This window comes from Rattus norvegicus, chromosome 9 (assembly GCF_036323735.1).
Source record: "Rattus norvegicus strain BN/NHsdMcwi chromosome 9, GRCr8, whole genome shotgun sequence".
Classification (NCBI taxonomy): Eukaryota; Metazoa; Chordata; class Mammalia; order Rodentia; family Muridae; genus Rattus; species Rattus norvegicus.
This window is the reverse complement of record NC_086027.1, coordinates 71,615,945-71,634,062: the sequence shown is the minus strand read 5'-3', so window position 1 is coordinate 71,634,062 and position 18,118 is coordinate 71,615,945. Positions and strand designations below refer to the sequence as shown.

Below are 18,118 nucleotides of genomic sequence, written 5' to 3'. Positions count from 1 at the left end.
TTCAGAGGAAGTGCTGGGCTAGACCGAGCCTGTTCTACATTAGAGGCCAGGAGTGTTGCCTGCTCTCTTATACCTGTCCCATGAGCTGTCCCCTCATTAATTATCCAAGACGCCCAACGCCTTGGTCACAGGAAGGCTCAGCGTGCTTGGGTGTCATGTGAACACTGGACACTCACCAGAATTTATGGTACAAAGACTGTAAATGGCATTGCCACATTCTTCCCCAACTGCACACTTTCACTTTTGATTCATGAGGAAAACACGAAGGACAGAGCTCTGGAGGCTACTTAGCCATCTCTATCACTGACATGACTGTCCTGCCTGTTTCCCCGAGTGGACACAGCATTTCAAGAGCATTTCTCTGACTGTCTGCATCTCCAAGGTGGATGAACTGATGTCCTGTTACAAGATCAGCTGAGGCACTGTTAGTAACTGATGGAACCTCTCTATTTTAGTGTTCTTGTGTCATAATGGCTTCCCGGGGCCGAGGCAAGAACTGAGTGGCTTAATTATTTGTAAAGCAATTAGAACTGTTTGTAGAAGGAATCCACGCCTGCATCTTTGATAGTAACCTGTGCAGTGTAGACATCAAGAATCAATTGGAGCCTTAACCCTTCCTTCATTGACTCCGTCTTTCTTACTCATTTTAAGCAATGACTCTTCGGAAAGCAAGAAGCCAATCCCCATTGGTGGATATATTTGAGGATCCAGCTACCATTTTATTAGGGAAGCTGGAAGGACTCTCTGATAAGGCCACAATTAAAATGGGGGGAGCCCGCCAAAGGAAGGTAAATCGGAGAGATAAGAAGTGGGGTTCTGTAGCCTGCTTCTTGCTTCCATGGAAATTCTGCACTGCCAATGTCTACAGATAGGGCACCACTGCTTTCTGTACCTCATTCCAGAAGGTTCTTCACAATACCATGGGATCAAAACCACCCAACCTCTCCTGAAAGGTAATGCCGTGTTTAAGTGCCCCTCTGTGGCTGGGACCCACAACTGCCCTTCAGTGAGAGAAAGGGCAAAGTGTAAGAGCAGTTGCCCTGTATATGTTTCCCCAGTCAGAAGGGTTGTGTCCCCAGTCAGAAGGTTTGTGCTTACTTGCAGTCATGCTTCTCGATTTCAAAGTGAGGGTTGAAGTTGAGGACAATCTTCTGGTTGGGTTCGGGGGCATAGACAACCCACTCACAGTTCTGGTGAGAGGGATAGTCCTGGGGGTAACCTGGGGAAGTGATATAGCCAGCATCTTTGGAATTCAGCCGACCTCCGCAGGGCGGATCTGGAAGAGAGAACACCAAAGAATGTCAGATACGCTACTATAGCCTTCCCTCCACAACTCCTCCCTCCCAGTGGCTGATTACAACTATTTTAGGGACCTTTTATGGCAATCCAGAAGACTAATCTATTTACTCATTCAGTGGAAGACATTATTTCAACTCTTTTCTCTGTAGCCAACCCCCTCCAGATAAAGTCATACACACACACACACACACACACACACACACACACACACACACACACAGGAACACACAGAGCCACAGACAGACATACACATGCATACCACACATATAGAAACACACAGACACACACAGAGACACACAAGGAACACACACAGACACATACACACAGAAACACACACAGAGACATACACACATAGACACACACATAGACATAGACATACACACCAACACACATACAGACACACACACACAGGCACATACATACACACAGAGACACGCACACGCTTCAGAAAAGGGTCATAAATGTTTTGATTAAATGGCCGGAGATTATAAAAACAAGAGTGTACACTTAAGACTCCTCCCTGCCTTTTCCTGTCTCCCGTTCTTGGCCCATCTTCCTCTCTTCCTTCAAGCCTCTCATCTCTATCTTTGTCTCATAAATCCTTCATTTTAGTTGGTGTGCCTTAGCCCAGCCCTGTCAGCCAGCAGCCGGGCTCCAGGAACCAACAATCGTGGTTTTGTGGTACCAAGCCAGGAGCCTGGCCACAATTACGAGAGGTGCAAAGGAGCACTTTCAGCTTTGGCCCAGAACAGGCCCCAGAGGGTGATTTCAGCTTTTTTTTTTTAAAGAAACTCCCCCAAAACATTTAATTCCACACACACCACAAATTTGATTTATTATTTCATTATACACCCAATGGAAGACTCTGAATCGAAGAATCTGCTGGCTCCAATCTCAGGATTTGCACAAAGGTGCTTTGTGTTGAGCAAGCAAACGCCTCAGCTTTCCCTACGATTTCTGCCCACTGTCCCTCTGGCTTGGTCACCACCAGAGTGTGCTGCTGCCTCGTCAAGATGCTCCAAAGGGAAGGCAGAGGCAGGGGAAGAGAGCCAGCTCCCCCTCACTTCGGTGCCTGGTTGGAGGTAAACAGCCTCAGTGGGCCAGGAGGGAAAGGGGCAACCTTCAAAGGCAGAAAAGGTAGGTGGTGACATTTGAAGAATCCTATCTACCCAGGAGGGAACTCCCGCAACCCCTAGCAGGGGCTGGGGAATAAGGGGGTGGGTTGCTTAATACCAAGTTAGAGCTGAGAGGCACAGGGGGCACAGGAATATTCTGAAGCCTCTTGGAGCCCTTCGTGAGCGTTGCATGTCTCTGAGCATCAATCACGATTTAATATCGCCATCTGCATGGACCAGCATGGGTCTGTGAATTATGTATTACAGCTCAGCAGATACCGTCCAGGACGGGGGTCTTTCTCCTGTGTTCCCTCAAAGGGGGAATGGGTCATGCATTTTTAACTCTACAGGTGCACTTTGCCATCCCCTGTGTCTGTTGGCATTGCTGTCTTCCAGCCCTCTGCTGCAGACTGCCAGCCTGACAGTCTTTAAATGCATAAGTGATAGGCATGCTGCACAATGGTGCTGGGACACAAATCCACACAAGTAGCCTTTTTGGCATCTAGCTTCCAAGGGCTCAAACTGTGCCGGGTTGAACTGCCCAGAATCTAATGGATTCAGGTCCATTCCCTACTGGGTGGAAAACAAAAGTGGGCTGTTTCCTCAGGCTAACAGCTATCATAGCATCCTCTACCTAATGACCCTGCATCCTTCCCAGGCCTAGAGGACAATGGGTCCATCCCTCCCACCCAGATGCAGCCACCTCCCCTCCCCTGCCTCTACAGTCCATGCCTGGGCACCCAAAAGCACTCCCCCAACCCAGGGCACCCGTATCTTCCAGCTGGTCATATGGTGGCTCATCAGTCTTGGCTTATGTGGGTGAAAGGGGCTGGGAGTAGCCCTCTATAGAGGCAGATGTGTGGGTACTTAGAGATATACTAGGTTTTTTCTTTTTGGCACCAAACTAGCAGAGAAAGGAATGTTCTGCCTCCCCAACTCACCCCCCACCCCCAAATTGCCCTGCCCCACCCCTTGGAGCTCCTGGAGGAAACCTGAGCAGAGCTCCTGTTTAGTAACCCTTATGGTTCCCCAGTCAGGCAAGTCCCCCATCCCTGCTTCTCTCCATTACTCTTAACAAAGACTTTCTCCCCTCAGCTTCTTGAGCTTTCAGCAATTAGTCCATGCACACAGATCACAGTAGAGGCAGGAGCAAAACTTTCCTCGCAGAAAGGTTTCCTGTCTTATCTACACTCAGTATAATTACTGCCCCACAAAAGAAATTTCGTTCAGCTCTGCTACGCTCTGCAGCCAGTAGTCTGCACTCCTGCGACTGAAATTTATTAATGGAGAGACAAAGGACAAGACACTGCTTTCCCCTGCTTCCCGCCCCCTCCCCAATCACGTCTTTATCAGAAGAAAATCAAGCCACTTAATGAAATATCTGTGAACTCCTTAACATCTGTCTCGGTTGTGTGTTGTTAACCTTCTCGATACCCTCATATTTATAAATGGGCATTCTTGCCTAGACTGCATTCACACTCAGAAACACACAGATACTGAACTCCCATCAATTACATATACATATCAGTAATTCACACTTCAGTCCTGTGCACACGTTTACGCCCTCAGAAAATATTACCCATCATTTGCGCAGACATATATCCACAAAGACAAATACTAGAATTTCTGTCTCTATTTTTCTTGGAGGGAAGAGAGTTCTTGAAAGACAGCGGTAAAAGCTATAAAGAAAACACACTAAATCCTTCTTGATAACTGATCTTTTCATTTCTGAGTGGGGTGGGCTTGCAAGTCTTAAGTACAGCTCGCCCCAGTAAGAATTAGCTAGAATTTCTTGTGAAGAATTAGATCATCCATTACTTTTTAGGCCTTAATTGTGCTCCGAAATAACTTCATAAGTGTATTCTGTCTTGTTTCAGAACCATCTGACAAGGAAAAGAGAGAAACTTGAACTCAAGGGCAGACTCCTCAAGGCCAATACCACACTGTGGAAGTCACTGAACCTGTTTGGTGAGCTGACCTACGACCTCATTTTGCAACTATTTTGTGCACACCTTCCACCTCCGGCCAACTTATTTCCCAAAGTGAAGAAGCAAAATCCATCTGGGAGCGAAGCTTGAAGGGTGAGCTAGGTCAGAGGACAGTGGGTTAGAGGTCACAACGCGATGCCTCTACACATAACTCCTGGGGAAGTAGGAGATAACTCTCTCAGCCACAGAGTTTAGGTTTTTTCCTCGGAGTGAATACCTAGGTGGTTTCCTTTAAAAAATAAAATGCCAAATATTTATTGTTCTAAATTTCCATGGCCCTGTTCTTCTCGGTACAGTTATGCTGATTCTGCCTGTGGGTTTCCTGATCCCTTTCCCAAGATAAAAGAATTTCCTACCCCTTCGCTTAGGCCCTCCTAGAGAGCCTGAATTAAGACCAAGCTCCTTGGAAACATTTGATTTTTAGAAAGCATTAAGAAGGGGCAGAAGAAGAAGAAACCTTACAAATCTAGTCTGCCATCTAGGAAATTTAATTGGAATTGTTTAAAAGCAAAACGATATTGCCTGAATTTGGTGACATAACCTGGTGAGAATTTTGTCTTTAAGAAAAATGAGCACCGCATATATTCATGGAGTCCTTGGAGCCCACAAGAGGGCATCAGATTTCCTGGAACTCTCATCGAGTTACAGATGGTTGTGAGTCACCATGTGGGTGCTGGGAACTGAACCTGAGTCCTCTCTGTAGGAGCACAAAGTTCTTTTAACCATTGAGCCATCTCTCCAGCCCCCTGTGGCGAGGACTTTTAAATAATCAGAATTCTGCAGGTTTGCTTCAACAGCCAGAACCTGTGACAGGTGAAAAGCAAACAGAGCCCACGTTAATTGAAGGGAAGGAAATCATGAACAGGGTTCCTTGGTAGCTGGCTGACTCTGGAGTAGTGAGATAACTGTCGAAGATACTGTGTGTGTCTGTGTGTGCGCATGCGTACTTACATGCACCTGTGTGGGGGCACTTGACATTGGCGAGAGGGGCATGGGGGATAAACTTACTCCTTACTTGAGTAGGGTCCTCCTAGGTTTCACTTTATATGTTTTATTTAATGTGTGGATTGTATTAGCTGTGTAATTAGGTGATGTGTACTAGGTGTCGTGTTTTTATGTTTTAAGAAGTGGTACTCTTTCCCCTTAGATGAAAAATCTACCCAGAATTCCAAAGTACAATGGAAGTAGAAGAAATGCTCAAAGGGAAGGAATCAGAAACTAAAGAACATCACTTTGGCTTCTAAGTTCTGCCCTCATTTCTTGGGGGATTCTCTGGGACTTCCTGGATTTGGTTGAAACCCACTGGGCTAGATCTCTGTGGTTTTAGCATGCCGTTGAGACAAGAGGGAAGATTAGAGACATCTATTTCTTATGTGGGTAACCCTACTTTTCCGTTGCTACCCCTTCTGCGGATCTAGTTATCAGTGGTCAAAGACATTGCTGTACCTTGAAAATTCTCAGTCTAACACATAGTTAGGAGGTCAATAGCAGCCTAACACTGTTGTTAAGTCATTTACTTCATTACATTCATTACCTACTAGTGAAGGAAGTGTCACAAGAAGAAGAGTACATTAACTACAAATAGATGATAGATAGATAGATAATAGGTAGAGATGATAGATAGATAGATGATAGATAGATAGATAGATGATAGATAGATATATAGATAGATGATAGGTAGATAGATGATAGATAGATAGATAGATAGATAGATAGATAGATGGTAGGTAGATGGATAGATGATAGGTAGAAAGATGGTCAGTAGATAGATGATAAATAATAGGTAGATAGATGATAGATAGTAGGTAGATAGATGGATACAGTACATCCAAATAATTTTTATTATGGAATGCCACTGTAATTGTTATACTTTATTATTAGCTATTGTTAATCTTTTAGTATGAGTCATTTATAAGTTAAGTTTGTCACATGTACTATGCATAGGAAAAAGCGTCATCTATTTTGTTGGTCACTATTCATGGTTTCAGCCATCTGCTGGGAGTGCAGAACAATCCCTCAGGCACATAGAGGTGACTATATACTTGGGGGTTGCGGTGTACCTGTCTCACTTCCCTTGGAAACTTTTTACAATGTATTCTTTACTTGCAACACAATCCATCCCGCCCTTCATCCCACAACACTACTTTCATCTAATTATGCATAGCAAGGCAAAGAAGACACTCTTCTTCTACTTAAAAACAGAGGAAGCTGCCACCTTCCCCTGTCACTGTCACTTGCAGTTTATGGACAGCTGACTAGAATAGCAGTGGGGTGGGGATGAAGAGCTCCACAATCAAGTGGCAAGCTATGTGGCCTTGGGTGACTTAGGCCACCAAGCTGAGACTGTGCCCTCTCCCGTGAAAGGTTATTTCCAGTTCCAAAATTCAAAGTATACCATGAGGTGGAAGGATGTTTCTAGAACTTGTAAACTGACCTCAAATTCAAAGGAGTGTCCTCCTTCTGAGACAATATGCTGCTTGCTCAAGGCATGTCCTTCTGCATTATTCACTTAGTAAGACTGAAACAAAATGTTGGGGGCTTCATGTGAGCATGCTGGTCTCCCATTATGGAGAATTCGAATGTCTCTTCTAGTCACATTAGCTGTACTGATGTGAGCTTCTTAATGGCCTCTGCGGCTGCTTCTTTATAAATATTATGAATACACAGCTCCCTGTGTGAGCATGTGAACAGGGATGCACGAAGAGAAGCCCAAAAGAAGTATCATCAAATCCCCCACCCACATCATCTAAGTCCTTTGCTTGGACTTTTAACCAAGTTTTGCTCACCGGCTCAGGATAAGCTCCTTCAAAGGGTTGTTTCTTTGAGTTGAGGCTAGATTTTTGTTTTATTCAAAGTGACTTCAGCCTGTCACGAGACAGTCTCATAAAATCTGTATCTTGGCTTAAGCTGGGGAGAAACGAGCCAATCCATCAGCCAGGAATGCGGCAGTTTGACCACTTCCTCAGGCAACGAGGAGGGGGTGCCATCTATTCAGTTTATGGGGCTGGGTGGCAGTGAGCAACACACTCCTGGAGGTACAGTAAATGAGAATCTCCATGAACTTTTGCCTTGATAAAGTTCAAGATCTAAATAAAAGAACCATCTGGGAAGGCAGGGAAGACAAGGAACAGGAAGCAGGAGAAGTCAATTCTTGTTGGAGGAAGGCAAGAAGAAACAAAGCAAACTGCCTTCCACTACACCCCCACCTTGCCTAGGACACAACTGGAAGGTGGGACTGGAAGGAGGGCCTCAGGAACAACTCTCCTTCTACTATCTGGAGGCTAAAACAAACCCTCATTTAATCAGAAAATACAAGTTTGACATGATTACCTCCCCTGACCTAAAATCATGCCACTTGTGGTAACCTTGTGATTTGTCATGTTAGATCATAAGCAAATGCAATTCCAATAGGGCAGCGGATATAATATCATTAGTTTATATTTGTGTCCGCTCTTTCCCAGACCTCATTGCAAATGTTGTTTTGATGCCATTGATGAGAGATCTGGGGTTACAAATCTTGACCATTTTACCAGACATTTGGGAAAGGAAACAGAAGAAGAATAATTTTGAGGTCTCTCTAAAAGCCAAAGGAAGGGGGATGGCTAATAAAATATATATATTTTTCCCAGTTATTTTTATGAACTCAGGTTAAAATGTCAATTGGTCCCCCTTGGCTAGTACGTGAAACTCGAAGCCCCTGGCCTTGCAAATTGGACCTTGCATTAAGCCCAAGACACTATTTCTAACTTTATTGGCAATTATTTCTAACCATGTATTCTAAACTGCAGCTCTCCTAAACAAACCCAAGGAGGATGTCTCTGTTCTCTGTTTCCTTTCTCTCTGAACGTCTTTTCCTGGCTGATCATCTCACTACACATATAACCCTTCCTCACCTCCACACCAGGACTGCCAACGACTACCTCTCCCTTCTCTATACCTTAAAAATAATAGTCTTGAGCATCTTCTAAGGGACATTAAGAGTTCAGATGGCCTTATCCACAAGCCTCCTGAGGCCAAGGATCCTTCCTCATCCATCCTTGGCAAGCCCTATGAGATCAAATCCAGAATCCTGCCCTCCAGTCACAGTCAATGAGATTTCAGCAATTAATGAATTAAGATCAAACTAACATAACACCAAGTGTATCACTAGATATCAAAACTCATTTTACCACACATTGTAAAACACCAGCAACCACCTTTCCCTTCCTATTCTCAACCGCTATTAAATACAGATTTAAAAATGGTGCATTAATTATCTGAGATAATAGCATGCAGCCATAGACCAAGATGGTCTCAGTGTGAGCTGGGTCTCCATGGACACTCTAACCTTAGCTGATGAAGAAGAACAGTGATACACATGTTGTAGCTAGCAGTAGAAACCTTTTTTTTTTTTCTGAAGCTTTTGGTTGATTGATTATTGTTTGCTGTTTCTCCTCACTCAAAAGGGCAACTTCAAAATATTTGTTTATCAGTAGCACTTGCAAGACGCTGAACTACAACAACGTCATCAGTGAGCCACTGATAGTAATGGATTTTCTCCTATGTGACTTCAGCTCGCCTCTGTCCACTAAATCTCTCCTTCGCCTTTATCTCTGACTCTTACTGTGCCTTCAGGGAACATCTGCTTTATTTTTCCCCATCTATTCTCACAATTATTACTATCATTTGGTCCAGTAATTTGCAATTCCCTTTATCTTCTTCGAAGACTGACTCTCTCCAGAATCTAATTGCTAGTTATCAGAACATCTTTAGGGGCTGGGACCAGGTTACCAGTCTCAGTCTCTCTCTCTCTCTCTCTCTCTCTCTCTCTCTCTCTCTCTCTCTCTCTCTCTTAAGTCCTGTGCACTGCAAGCTACTGGGAAGAACTTTTATTTTATTCCCATTCACCCTCTCTTTTTTTCTGGATTAGACTATGCCTCTTTCATGAAGACCCAAAGGGAAATGAGATTATTAAGAATCTTGCTGGGTAAAAGCCATTTTGTCTTTCTGACTACTTTTCTTTTGAGTTCAGTTGCTGGGGGGACTTAATGCCAGAGTAGAAGTATTGCAAATTCAGAAGAGTGCCTTAACCCCAGCATTCCCTCCCTGCTGAGTACACTTTCAGTCAGGAAGGATGGAATGGGAGGGAAAAGGAAACAGAAAGAAAAGAAGACAGATTTGAAATGGGGGAGGAGTGGGACCAAGAACATGAAGACTAGGATAAGGGAGAAAAGGAATGAAATGAGGAGACTTCCCTTTGCTGAGAGGAGCATCCCCAGGAGTGATGGGTCTGTGGAAAACTTCGTGAAGGAGATAAGCTGGTGCTTATGGAGCACAGACAAAGGTTTAGTGAGAGAGCAGCCAAGAATGAATAAATCTCATAAAAATAAAATAAACTTCCCACAGTGGTTGGAGAGCGCTTTGTATGAGCGTGAGATGGCTAACACATAATAGTGACTGGCATCAGAACAGACTCAGCCACGCAGCACAGCCATCCTAGGTAGCTACTGTTATCAAACACACCTTTTACAGATAGGGAAACTGAGGCCCAACGCCATTAAGTACTCTGGTGGCACGGAGTACACAGAGCAGACAGCTGGCAACTGGCTGAGTTGGCCTGCAAACCCGGACAGCCCATCTGGCGCCTGTTTTTTAGAAGCTATGCAGTCCAACACCAGGGCTCTCAGACTTCAGAGACACTTATTGGTGGCATTTAAGGAAAGATAAATATTTTGCCCCTTTCAATACCCCCTTTCTCTGCCCATGCCAGTCACTGGCCAGTGTGAACAATGAGGGATGTGTTCGAGGCTGGGTGTGAGCAGGCTGGAAACACTTAACACCTTCTCCATTGCCTGCATACACACAGCTCCCGGACTCCCTGTCATGCGGGTGCTTGTTCTTTCCGGCAGGCATTCTGGGAGCCCTGGGTGGGTTGTGGGGGAGAGTGGCAGGATGTTCAGGTCTGCAGTCACGTTTCACAGCATCACAGTTTTGTTTTTTTGTTTTTTTTTGTTTTTTTTTTTTGTCAACACCCATCCCTTCCCTTTCTTCTCCAGCCTGCCTGCTGCTTGTGCGTCTCTGTCCCAACTGCCACGTTGTTATTGTTGTACTGGAAAGAAGCAGCATTTTCAGAAATGGGGGATTTATTTTTATAGCACAGCTGGTCTGCCAAAGGTCACATAATTTGGCAACATTCCCAGTGGTTAAAAATTAATTTCTCCTTATTAATACAACCAAGGTCCCATAGGATAGGGGCTCAGTCTTATCTAAACTTGACAGCTTCCTAAACCTTTAGAAGCTTTCTCCTGGGCCAGCCACAGGACAAGGCCAGTGCGTCCTGGAATCCAATCCTGCTAAACCTGCTTGGGAATGAAAGGGTTAAATATATGCTGCCTCCCCTCCCCCCACTCTCTACAAGGCACATAAGGCCTTGGAAAATGAGTAGGAACTGAGAGTTGGGGTGGGGAGACACACAACTCCTGTAGTGTTTTCCAGAAATGGACTAACCATCCTCTTCAAAAGCTAGAAAAGAGCCTGTTCCTGGAAGGAACAGGACAATGGCAAACCGCTGGGCCTCAAAGACAGCACAACTGCCACTCAAGGTAGCAAGTGATGGCCAGATGATAAAATACCTTAGATATGTTCATGCCACCATGAACTCCTGCTCCGAGGTCACTTTTTAAAAGTCCTAACTTAGTTCAAGGAATTTCAAATGTGTTATGCTTGTCAAAAGACAAAATAATAATAAATTTGGTTTTGAGTCTAATCGGCTTTTCTATTTGATTCACAATCTGGCAACTTGCTATTCTATAGAAGGACCCGGCCAAGCTGGAGGGGTGCGTGTGTGTGTGTGTGTGTGTGTGTGTGTGTGTGTGTGTATGTGTGTGTGTGTGCATGTGTGTCTGTGTGTGTGTCTGTGTGTGTGTGCGTGTGTGTGTATGTGTGTGTGTATGTGTGTGTGTGTGCGTGTGTGTGTATGTGCGTGTGTGTGTGTGTGTGTGTGTTGGGGGGGTGCTGCTATAGAGAAGAAGGCTGAGGAAACAAGAGCTGGTCTGTTCCAACTTACCTTCCTCACCTGATTAAGGCAGAGGGGACTTTAAATCCGACTGGTTCGGGTAAGGAGGCCTCCTTCCTATTGGTTGCTGTGACTGACTCTGTTGTTTCCTTATATTTAAATTGGCCTAGTTCAGCGCAGAGTTGGATAACATGGCCAGCATTTAGCACAAGGGCTTCCAGTTTAGTTAGGTCTGATCTGCTGACTGGAAAAGGCATAACCAGGGGACAGTGCCCCCTCCTTTTTACTTAGCATGCTTTGTGCTTTTCACAAAGGAAAAATCTCACCTTAAGATCTTTGCAAAGTGGATCTTTGGGGAACATTTTCTGAAAACTATCAGCGAGCCTGGCTCTTGTCAACTCAGAAATGTCCCACACTTGGTTCACCCCAAGTCAGTTCTTTCTTTTTGAATGCTCTTATGAAGAGTTGAATGAGATACAGAAGACACAGGAACTTCAGCGCCCCACCCCCACCCCACCTTCTCCTGCCCAATAACTGTGGCTTGCATACATGCCCCATTACATAAGAACTGGTGTTCCTTCTCTTCACTTTTCCTATACCTAGAAACTGAGGAATGCCCACTATCCGTTGAACCGCAGGGGGCTGGAGCCATTTGGTAGACAGCAGGGCGTCCTGTCTAGAGAGCCCAGCCTCCAGTCCCTGCAGCTTTCAAATCTCACACTTTGCCAGTTGAGTGCTCTGAGGACTCCACGGGATGACATAAAACCTCACCCTAGAGGTGCTGTGGGCATTTGCTATTCTACCTGGTGAATCCTGGACAAGTAAGAGCCTGCCGCGAAGCCCTATGGGGCGCTCTCCCCTGTTTTATACTGTGTACTCAGTTGGCAGGAAAAGAAAAAAAAAAACCAGCCTCACCACCTCCAGTACTTGCTTCTGGGGAGAAGGTGACTGGGCACTTACTTAATGAGGGCAGGAAACAAGTCCCCAGAGCTCTAAGCAGGCTATTCAGAATCCTGGAGTTTACTATTTTACTTGTAAATGATTATACCCATCCACGGCCACAGGGACACTTGGGGGAGACTGACCAAAACCTCACAAAATCCATACCAAGCTCTCGGACTATGACTGCTTCCCTTAGGGGATTTGTTTGTCCTGTTTTCCACAGCCCGTTTACACCTTTTATCTGATCACCTAGCTCAGACTGAAGGTTGAATTGACCGAGTCGGCCCGTGTCCATGGCAATGGTGTTAAAGACTACCACAGATCAAAGTGCTCCTGGAGTAAGAAGAAAGGGGGAGATAGATGGTTATGGGGTCTGGCTTCTTTCTGGCCCCGAGCCATGGGTCTCAAGGGACTGGGAGGGAGGAGGAGGAGTAGACATTAGGTCTGGGAGTTGCCACCTTCTGAAGAACCCAAGGCAGGGACAAAGTGATTTCCTGGGTAGAAAGCAAACCCCTGCGGATCCACTTTAGCGGAGGAGCAGTTTTGTGGCTCGGCGCTGTTGGGGAACGACTAGCGCCAGGGGGCTCTCCTCTCTGTCAGAAACTGAAAAGAAGGGAGGCAGAGAGAGCCAAGCAGGGAGTCCACGCCAATAAACCGGAGCGTCCAGTCCCTTCCCTTCCAGCAGAAATTCAACCAGAGCCGCAGAAGCTGCGGCACAGCTGGGAGTATCCGCTACGTAGATCTAGAAAGCAGATTCCAGTGCTCCCAACCTCCAGAGATTCCCAGAGGGTTGCCCAATCCATTACACGCCCCCTCACACACGCAACGCCCACCTTAGGACAGTCGTTCCACTCGTGCCCTCCACGCTGATGCTACTTAGGGACTGGTGGGACACATTAGGGGCTCAGGCAGCCCGAGGCGAGGGGTGGGGGCAGGCGTTTAATCACAGCTCGCCTCGCCTCCATTAACTTGTGTTGGTATTAAAAAGAAATCAATCAAGGAAACTGAAGCATTGGTCGTGAACACTGTATTTTTTATTCCACGTGGGCAGGAGCAGAGAGGAGGCGGTGGTGGTGGTGGTGGTGGTGGTGGTGGTGGTGGTGGTGGTGGATACAATTTGCCTGCAGGCAGCTGCAGTGGCTGATCTGGAGGACAAGCCGCAGCCCGACCTAACTTTCTGGCATTGGGCAGCGTCAGGGAAATGCCGCAGGCTTCTATCAGGGGTGTCCTTAGTCTGGAGGAGGAGGGGACTGGCCTGGAGGAATCCTAGGCGGCCAACTTAGCAGAGGCTTATAGCCTTGGTTCTGCTTTTGCTGGGAATATTTTTGCCTAATAGAATGTTTATGGATTGCTCAGCTCTGTTTCTGCTGCGTAGCCCAAACAAATCGATGCGGCGGTGGGGACGGCGCTGGGGGGTGGGGGTGAGAGCGCTGGGGGGCGCCCACGTCTCGGCCACGTGGATGCCCGCGCGGCGTGCTCTTCACCTGTTTGTGCGCTCAGGCGGGCGCTAGCCGCACTGTGCTCGGGCAGACTGTGCGAGTTGCGCGCATTCCTGCGGCTTAGGCTGCCAAGCTGTTTCCCGCCTCTCCCCGCCCTCAGTGCTGCAATACCACCCCGGCTTCCTGCCTCCCGGCCAGGCTAGCACCGGAATCTTTCGGCATCAGGCCCCCAGCTTCTACATGCCAGTTCTCCAGGGGCTGCGGCGAGCTTGCAGCGCCAAGCACAGCGCCCTGAGTAGGAGGGGGCGCTCCGAGCCGGCCTAGCCCAGCTGCTCAGACTCCACTAGACCGGGGCGGGAGGGTACGCGCCTGGGAGCCGATGTATGGTGCCCACAGGGCCTTCCAGCTACTGCGGACCAGCTCAGTTGCGGGTATTTTGCTCAGTTGCCCCCATTTGTGCCCGCCACCTTCTTTCCTGACTTCCTTCTCGGAATAGGTTCCCGCCGCCGCCGTAGTGCCAGGGCCAACCCACCTTCTGGCGGGCGCTCATAGGGTGAGTCAGAGGTCTAGCTTGGCCTCGCCCTTAGCCACCCAGGCTAGGTCTCCCGGTACCAATTAGTTTTTGGACTGAAAACATGACCGGAGATTGATCACCTTTTCGGGGAGCCGGATAATATCTAGTCCGGGCGGGTCCCACCCCCGGCCCAAGGCTGCCCGCGGGGCTCTTAGTGGGTGATGAGCTTCTTCGCACCCCGCGCTTTTGAGCTTCTCTGGAAGTGACGCAGTAAGACCAGGGATTGGAATGGGAGGGGGCTCTGCAGAGAGCGCGGAAGGCAGGTGGCAGAGCAGGAGTGGGTTCGAGCGGGTGTCGTACACACATGCTCCACGCAGCGCTTAGGGACAGATGTGCGAACATCTGGGATAGGAGATGGTCCCCAAGTCTTTACAATCCCAACCGCTTCGCACATCACCGGAACCTGAAGTTGTGTGTGTGTGTGTGTGTGTGTGTGTGTGTGTGTGTGTGTGTGTGTGTTGTGTACCAGTGCACGCGCACTCGCACACCCGGGCCTACCGGAGTCCGTTCTTGAATACAAAATATACTGTAGGCATTCTCAAGGAGCGCGCGTGCGCGCGCACACACACATACATATACACATATACAACAAACCACACACATACATAATTTACGCAGCATTCAGGTCCGTGGGAGGTAATTTAATTTCTATTCAAGCTGGGAATTCAGAATAAAGGCAAGATGGAATGCTAGGCCCAGAAATTTTCCCCAGGAAGGACCTGCACCCAACCCTTCCTTGGTTCATGCTTTGCAGTTGCCAGTAGGACCAGTTACCGCAGAGAGGGAGCTGCAAAGGCTTGTTGGATTTGGGTCTCAACAGCATTGCCCACTCTGCCAAATCCCCAAAGATGGCAAAAAATAAAACCCATATATGTCCCACGTAAAATGGGTGTAGGTGTGTGTTGGGGAAGGAACAAGAAGCTTGGTAGCCGCTAAGCTTTCTCCTCAGGACCCGCTAAGCACGGTGCGGAGCGCCAGGGTGGCTGTGAGGAAGGAGACCCACCACCGCGGCTGGCTGTCTCCGCCAAGTGCCTCGAGGTAATAGAGTTTTTGTCTCTATCTTTCCTCCCTCCTTCTCTTATCCCCCATTTCCTTGGTAGATGGTTTCCCATCCCAGTCACCTGTAGGAGCAAACGCTAAGAGTTTTTTCAGGTTCCAGACACTGTCTTAGAGCGGAGGGAAACACCCCCAGAAGCAGTTCCAGAGTGGAAGAACCGCATTCCCAGAGACCTGTTTTCAGAGAAGTATCCCCTGTCGCACTCCACAAGAGCTGGCCCTGGCCTCTCCTAGGCCCTGCTGTGCTTATCTCTGCAGCCTGTGTCCACACACCCTTTTTGGCAGTGTTTGAGAACAAATTCCACTCAAAACTTTCTAACCACTTCACATGAGGAGACTGTCGAGGGTCATGCAGTTTGTTTTATCTTTTAAGAAAAAAAATTTAAAGAACATGATTTGCTTTCCCAGAAAACACACAGATTCACGAGAGAGCGGGGACTATCAACTGCCCACGGGAAAGCTTCCATTTCAGCCACAAGCTGGCTCGCTCCACTAGCTTCAACCCTACAGTTCTGAGATGTATCCTCCCATTCTGCAAAGAATCCACACATCTGAAAAGCAAAGCTAGACTCTAGCTTTTTTTCCCAAGCCCTTCAGCTAACATTGCTCAATGTAGCTAAGCAGAGGGAATGTAAGTGATTTATATTTCACTGGCTAGGTTGAGGAAACTCAAGGGAGATGTGTTCTGCTTCAAGACAGGGAGGAAAAAAAATCCCCAAAACTGTAATGCAAAGGCTTTGTAGTATTTTTAAACCTTTGATTCAGTCCATATGTGACATCTGAACACCGCCAAATTCTGTTACAAAACACACACACACACACACACACACACACACACACACACACACACACACACTCCCTTAGCAAGAGAGAAAAGTTGGGTTTAGCAGCCCTGGTGGTATAAAGAAGGCCACGGAGATCTCCCTTTAAATTATTGAGTATTGAGGGAGCCTCCTCCTGAGCGGTTCTGAGTGGCTTCTCCGCATTAGCAGTCGCCCTTAAAGGGGGAACCATGTAAAAATGAATAGAAAAACTTTGAAGGGCTTACCTTGCTGGCTTCTCACTTTGTGTCCCGAAAAGTACAGAGCTAAGAAAATCCAGGTGAGAGGAAACATATCCATTTTTGACAGAGAGGCTCTCTCCAGGGCTAGGTTGGTGGGATCTCGTATAATTATGTCTTTGTGTTTTTCCTCTCTAATTTTCTTCCTTGTGGTGTCTTCTGCAAAGGTCTCTAATGATCAGCGTTTTCCTCCTGCGTCCTGGAGGTCCGTCTGCCTTCACCTTTATTCTTGCTGGAATATCTCCACCTCACTAAGAGATAGCCCCTGAAATCAGCAAAGAGGGAGCAAGCTGGGGAAGCGGAGACCAGTTTCCTCTTCAAACCCAAACGCGTGTATGGTCTCTTCAGTTCCTCAAAGTGTCATTTCCTTTATCCTACAACATCACGAGGGTTTCCCGAAAGCTAAGCGCAAAATAATAGTAATAATAATAATAACCAAAGCCAAGAATTGCCCTGGGCATCACACGGCCCCTAAGCAGCTGTGTGATCTCAGAAGCGCAAACTGACACAGGTCTGCCGGCACCCAGGACACACGCGGGCAGAGGTACCGACCGCTGGACAGGCGGAGTGGTAGGCAGTCAGGCGCCCGGCTCTTAGTCTTCTCCGGGTTCCCCTAAGCGGGAGCCTTCCCCAGCGGCTACACCCGCTTGGCCAGTCTCTGGAGGGGAGAGCGAGGCAGGAAGCTGCTGTGGCCGGTGCTGCTGGTGCTGCTGCGGGTGCGGCGGCGGCGGCGGCGGCTGAGATCGCCCGCGAGTGTGCGAGCGGCTCTCCGAGTTCGCTGGCGCCCGCCCTCACCTCCACCTCGCCCAGCGCCGGGCCGAGTGTCTGTGCTTCTGAGGATGTGCCGGGGGCGGGCTGCGGGCTGGTGCCTCGCTCGCCTCCTCTGTCTCCCCTCCGGCTCCCCCCTCGCCTTTTCAGGCCGAGCAGCATGTGGATGTCAGAGCCGCGGCAGAGCGATCCGATTACGCGCCCGCTCAGGGCCCGCCCCTTCTGTGTTCCTGATTAAAGAGGCAGCCGCGGAGACGCGCGGCGCAGAGCCGAAGACCGCGGCACCCAGCTCGGGCGGGGCGGCGGTGGCTCTCAACCCTGCGACCGCGCGATCAAAGTTAAGGTGCCACACCACCCTGCCGCCCCTATCCCAGTCCGCACCTCCCTCCTGCCCCGCGCAGCTCCATGCCGGGCTGCGGGTGTGTCTGTCACACCCGGAGCAAGGAGCGCCCTCCCTTCAGGGCGCGCTGCTCTTGCCGCAGGGAAACTCCGAGGAGCCCGGGAAATTCTTGTTCCCCACCAAATTCCGAGACTCGGAAGCCACACACTCAGAATCCAACACAATGCCACCTGCCATGGCGTTACGGGAGTTGGGTGGCGGACTGTGTTTGGCGTAGGGAGCCAGTCAAGGGCTCAGCCCTGTGTTCTCAGAGGCAGCAATGCGTGGCGGCGACACACACACAGGCAACCTTAGCTTTCCTTGAAGCAAACCTCTAGTGTTTCTTGGGTTTACTTCTCAGATCCTTTGTTGTGTCCGGAACAGGCTCCTCTGTGGTCTGGGTTAGGATTTACTTCAACCTGCGCCCTTAACTTATAACTATCTTTAAACGAGGAACGATTTTATTGAATAAAGAATTTCCCCAGGCAATTAAATTGTCCCCTG

At 48.1% G+C, this 18,118-nt stretch overlaps 1 protein-coding gene and 1 long non-coding RNA gene across 8 annotated transcripts in view; one reads left to right on the top strand and one right to left on the bottom strand.

Moving 5' to 3' along the window:
- Nrp2 (neuropilin 2) overlaps positions 1-17,461 on the bottom strand; it is a 115,268-nt gene extending 97,807 nt beyond the window's left edge. For 6 of the 7 annotated variants that reach the window (XM_006245039.5, XM_008767137.4, XM_006245040.5 and 3 more), the window contains exons 1-2: positions 16,456-17,461; positions 1,099-1,276 (exon numbers count right to left, since the gene is read on the bottom strand). In XM_006245039.5, coding sequence (XP_006245101.1) covers positions 1,099-1,276; positions 16,456-16,528 — 251 coding nt within the window. In that variant the 5' untranslated portion in view covers positions 16,529-17,461. The remainder of the gene's footprint in view (positions 1-1,098; positions 1,277-16,455) is intronic. The other variant, NM_030869.4, reaches the window with a different exon arrangement.
- Positions 1,601-4,669, top strand: LOC134480585 (uncharacterized). The gene is made up of 2 exons (XR_010055008.1): positions 1,601-2,436; positions 4,292-4,669. It is a non-coding gene; the product is annotated as an uncharacterized LOC134480585 (long non-coding RNA).
- Positions 17,462-18,118: the final 657 nt, after the last annotated feature.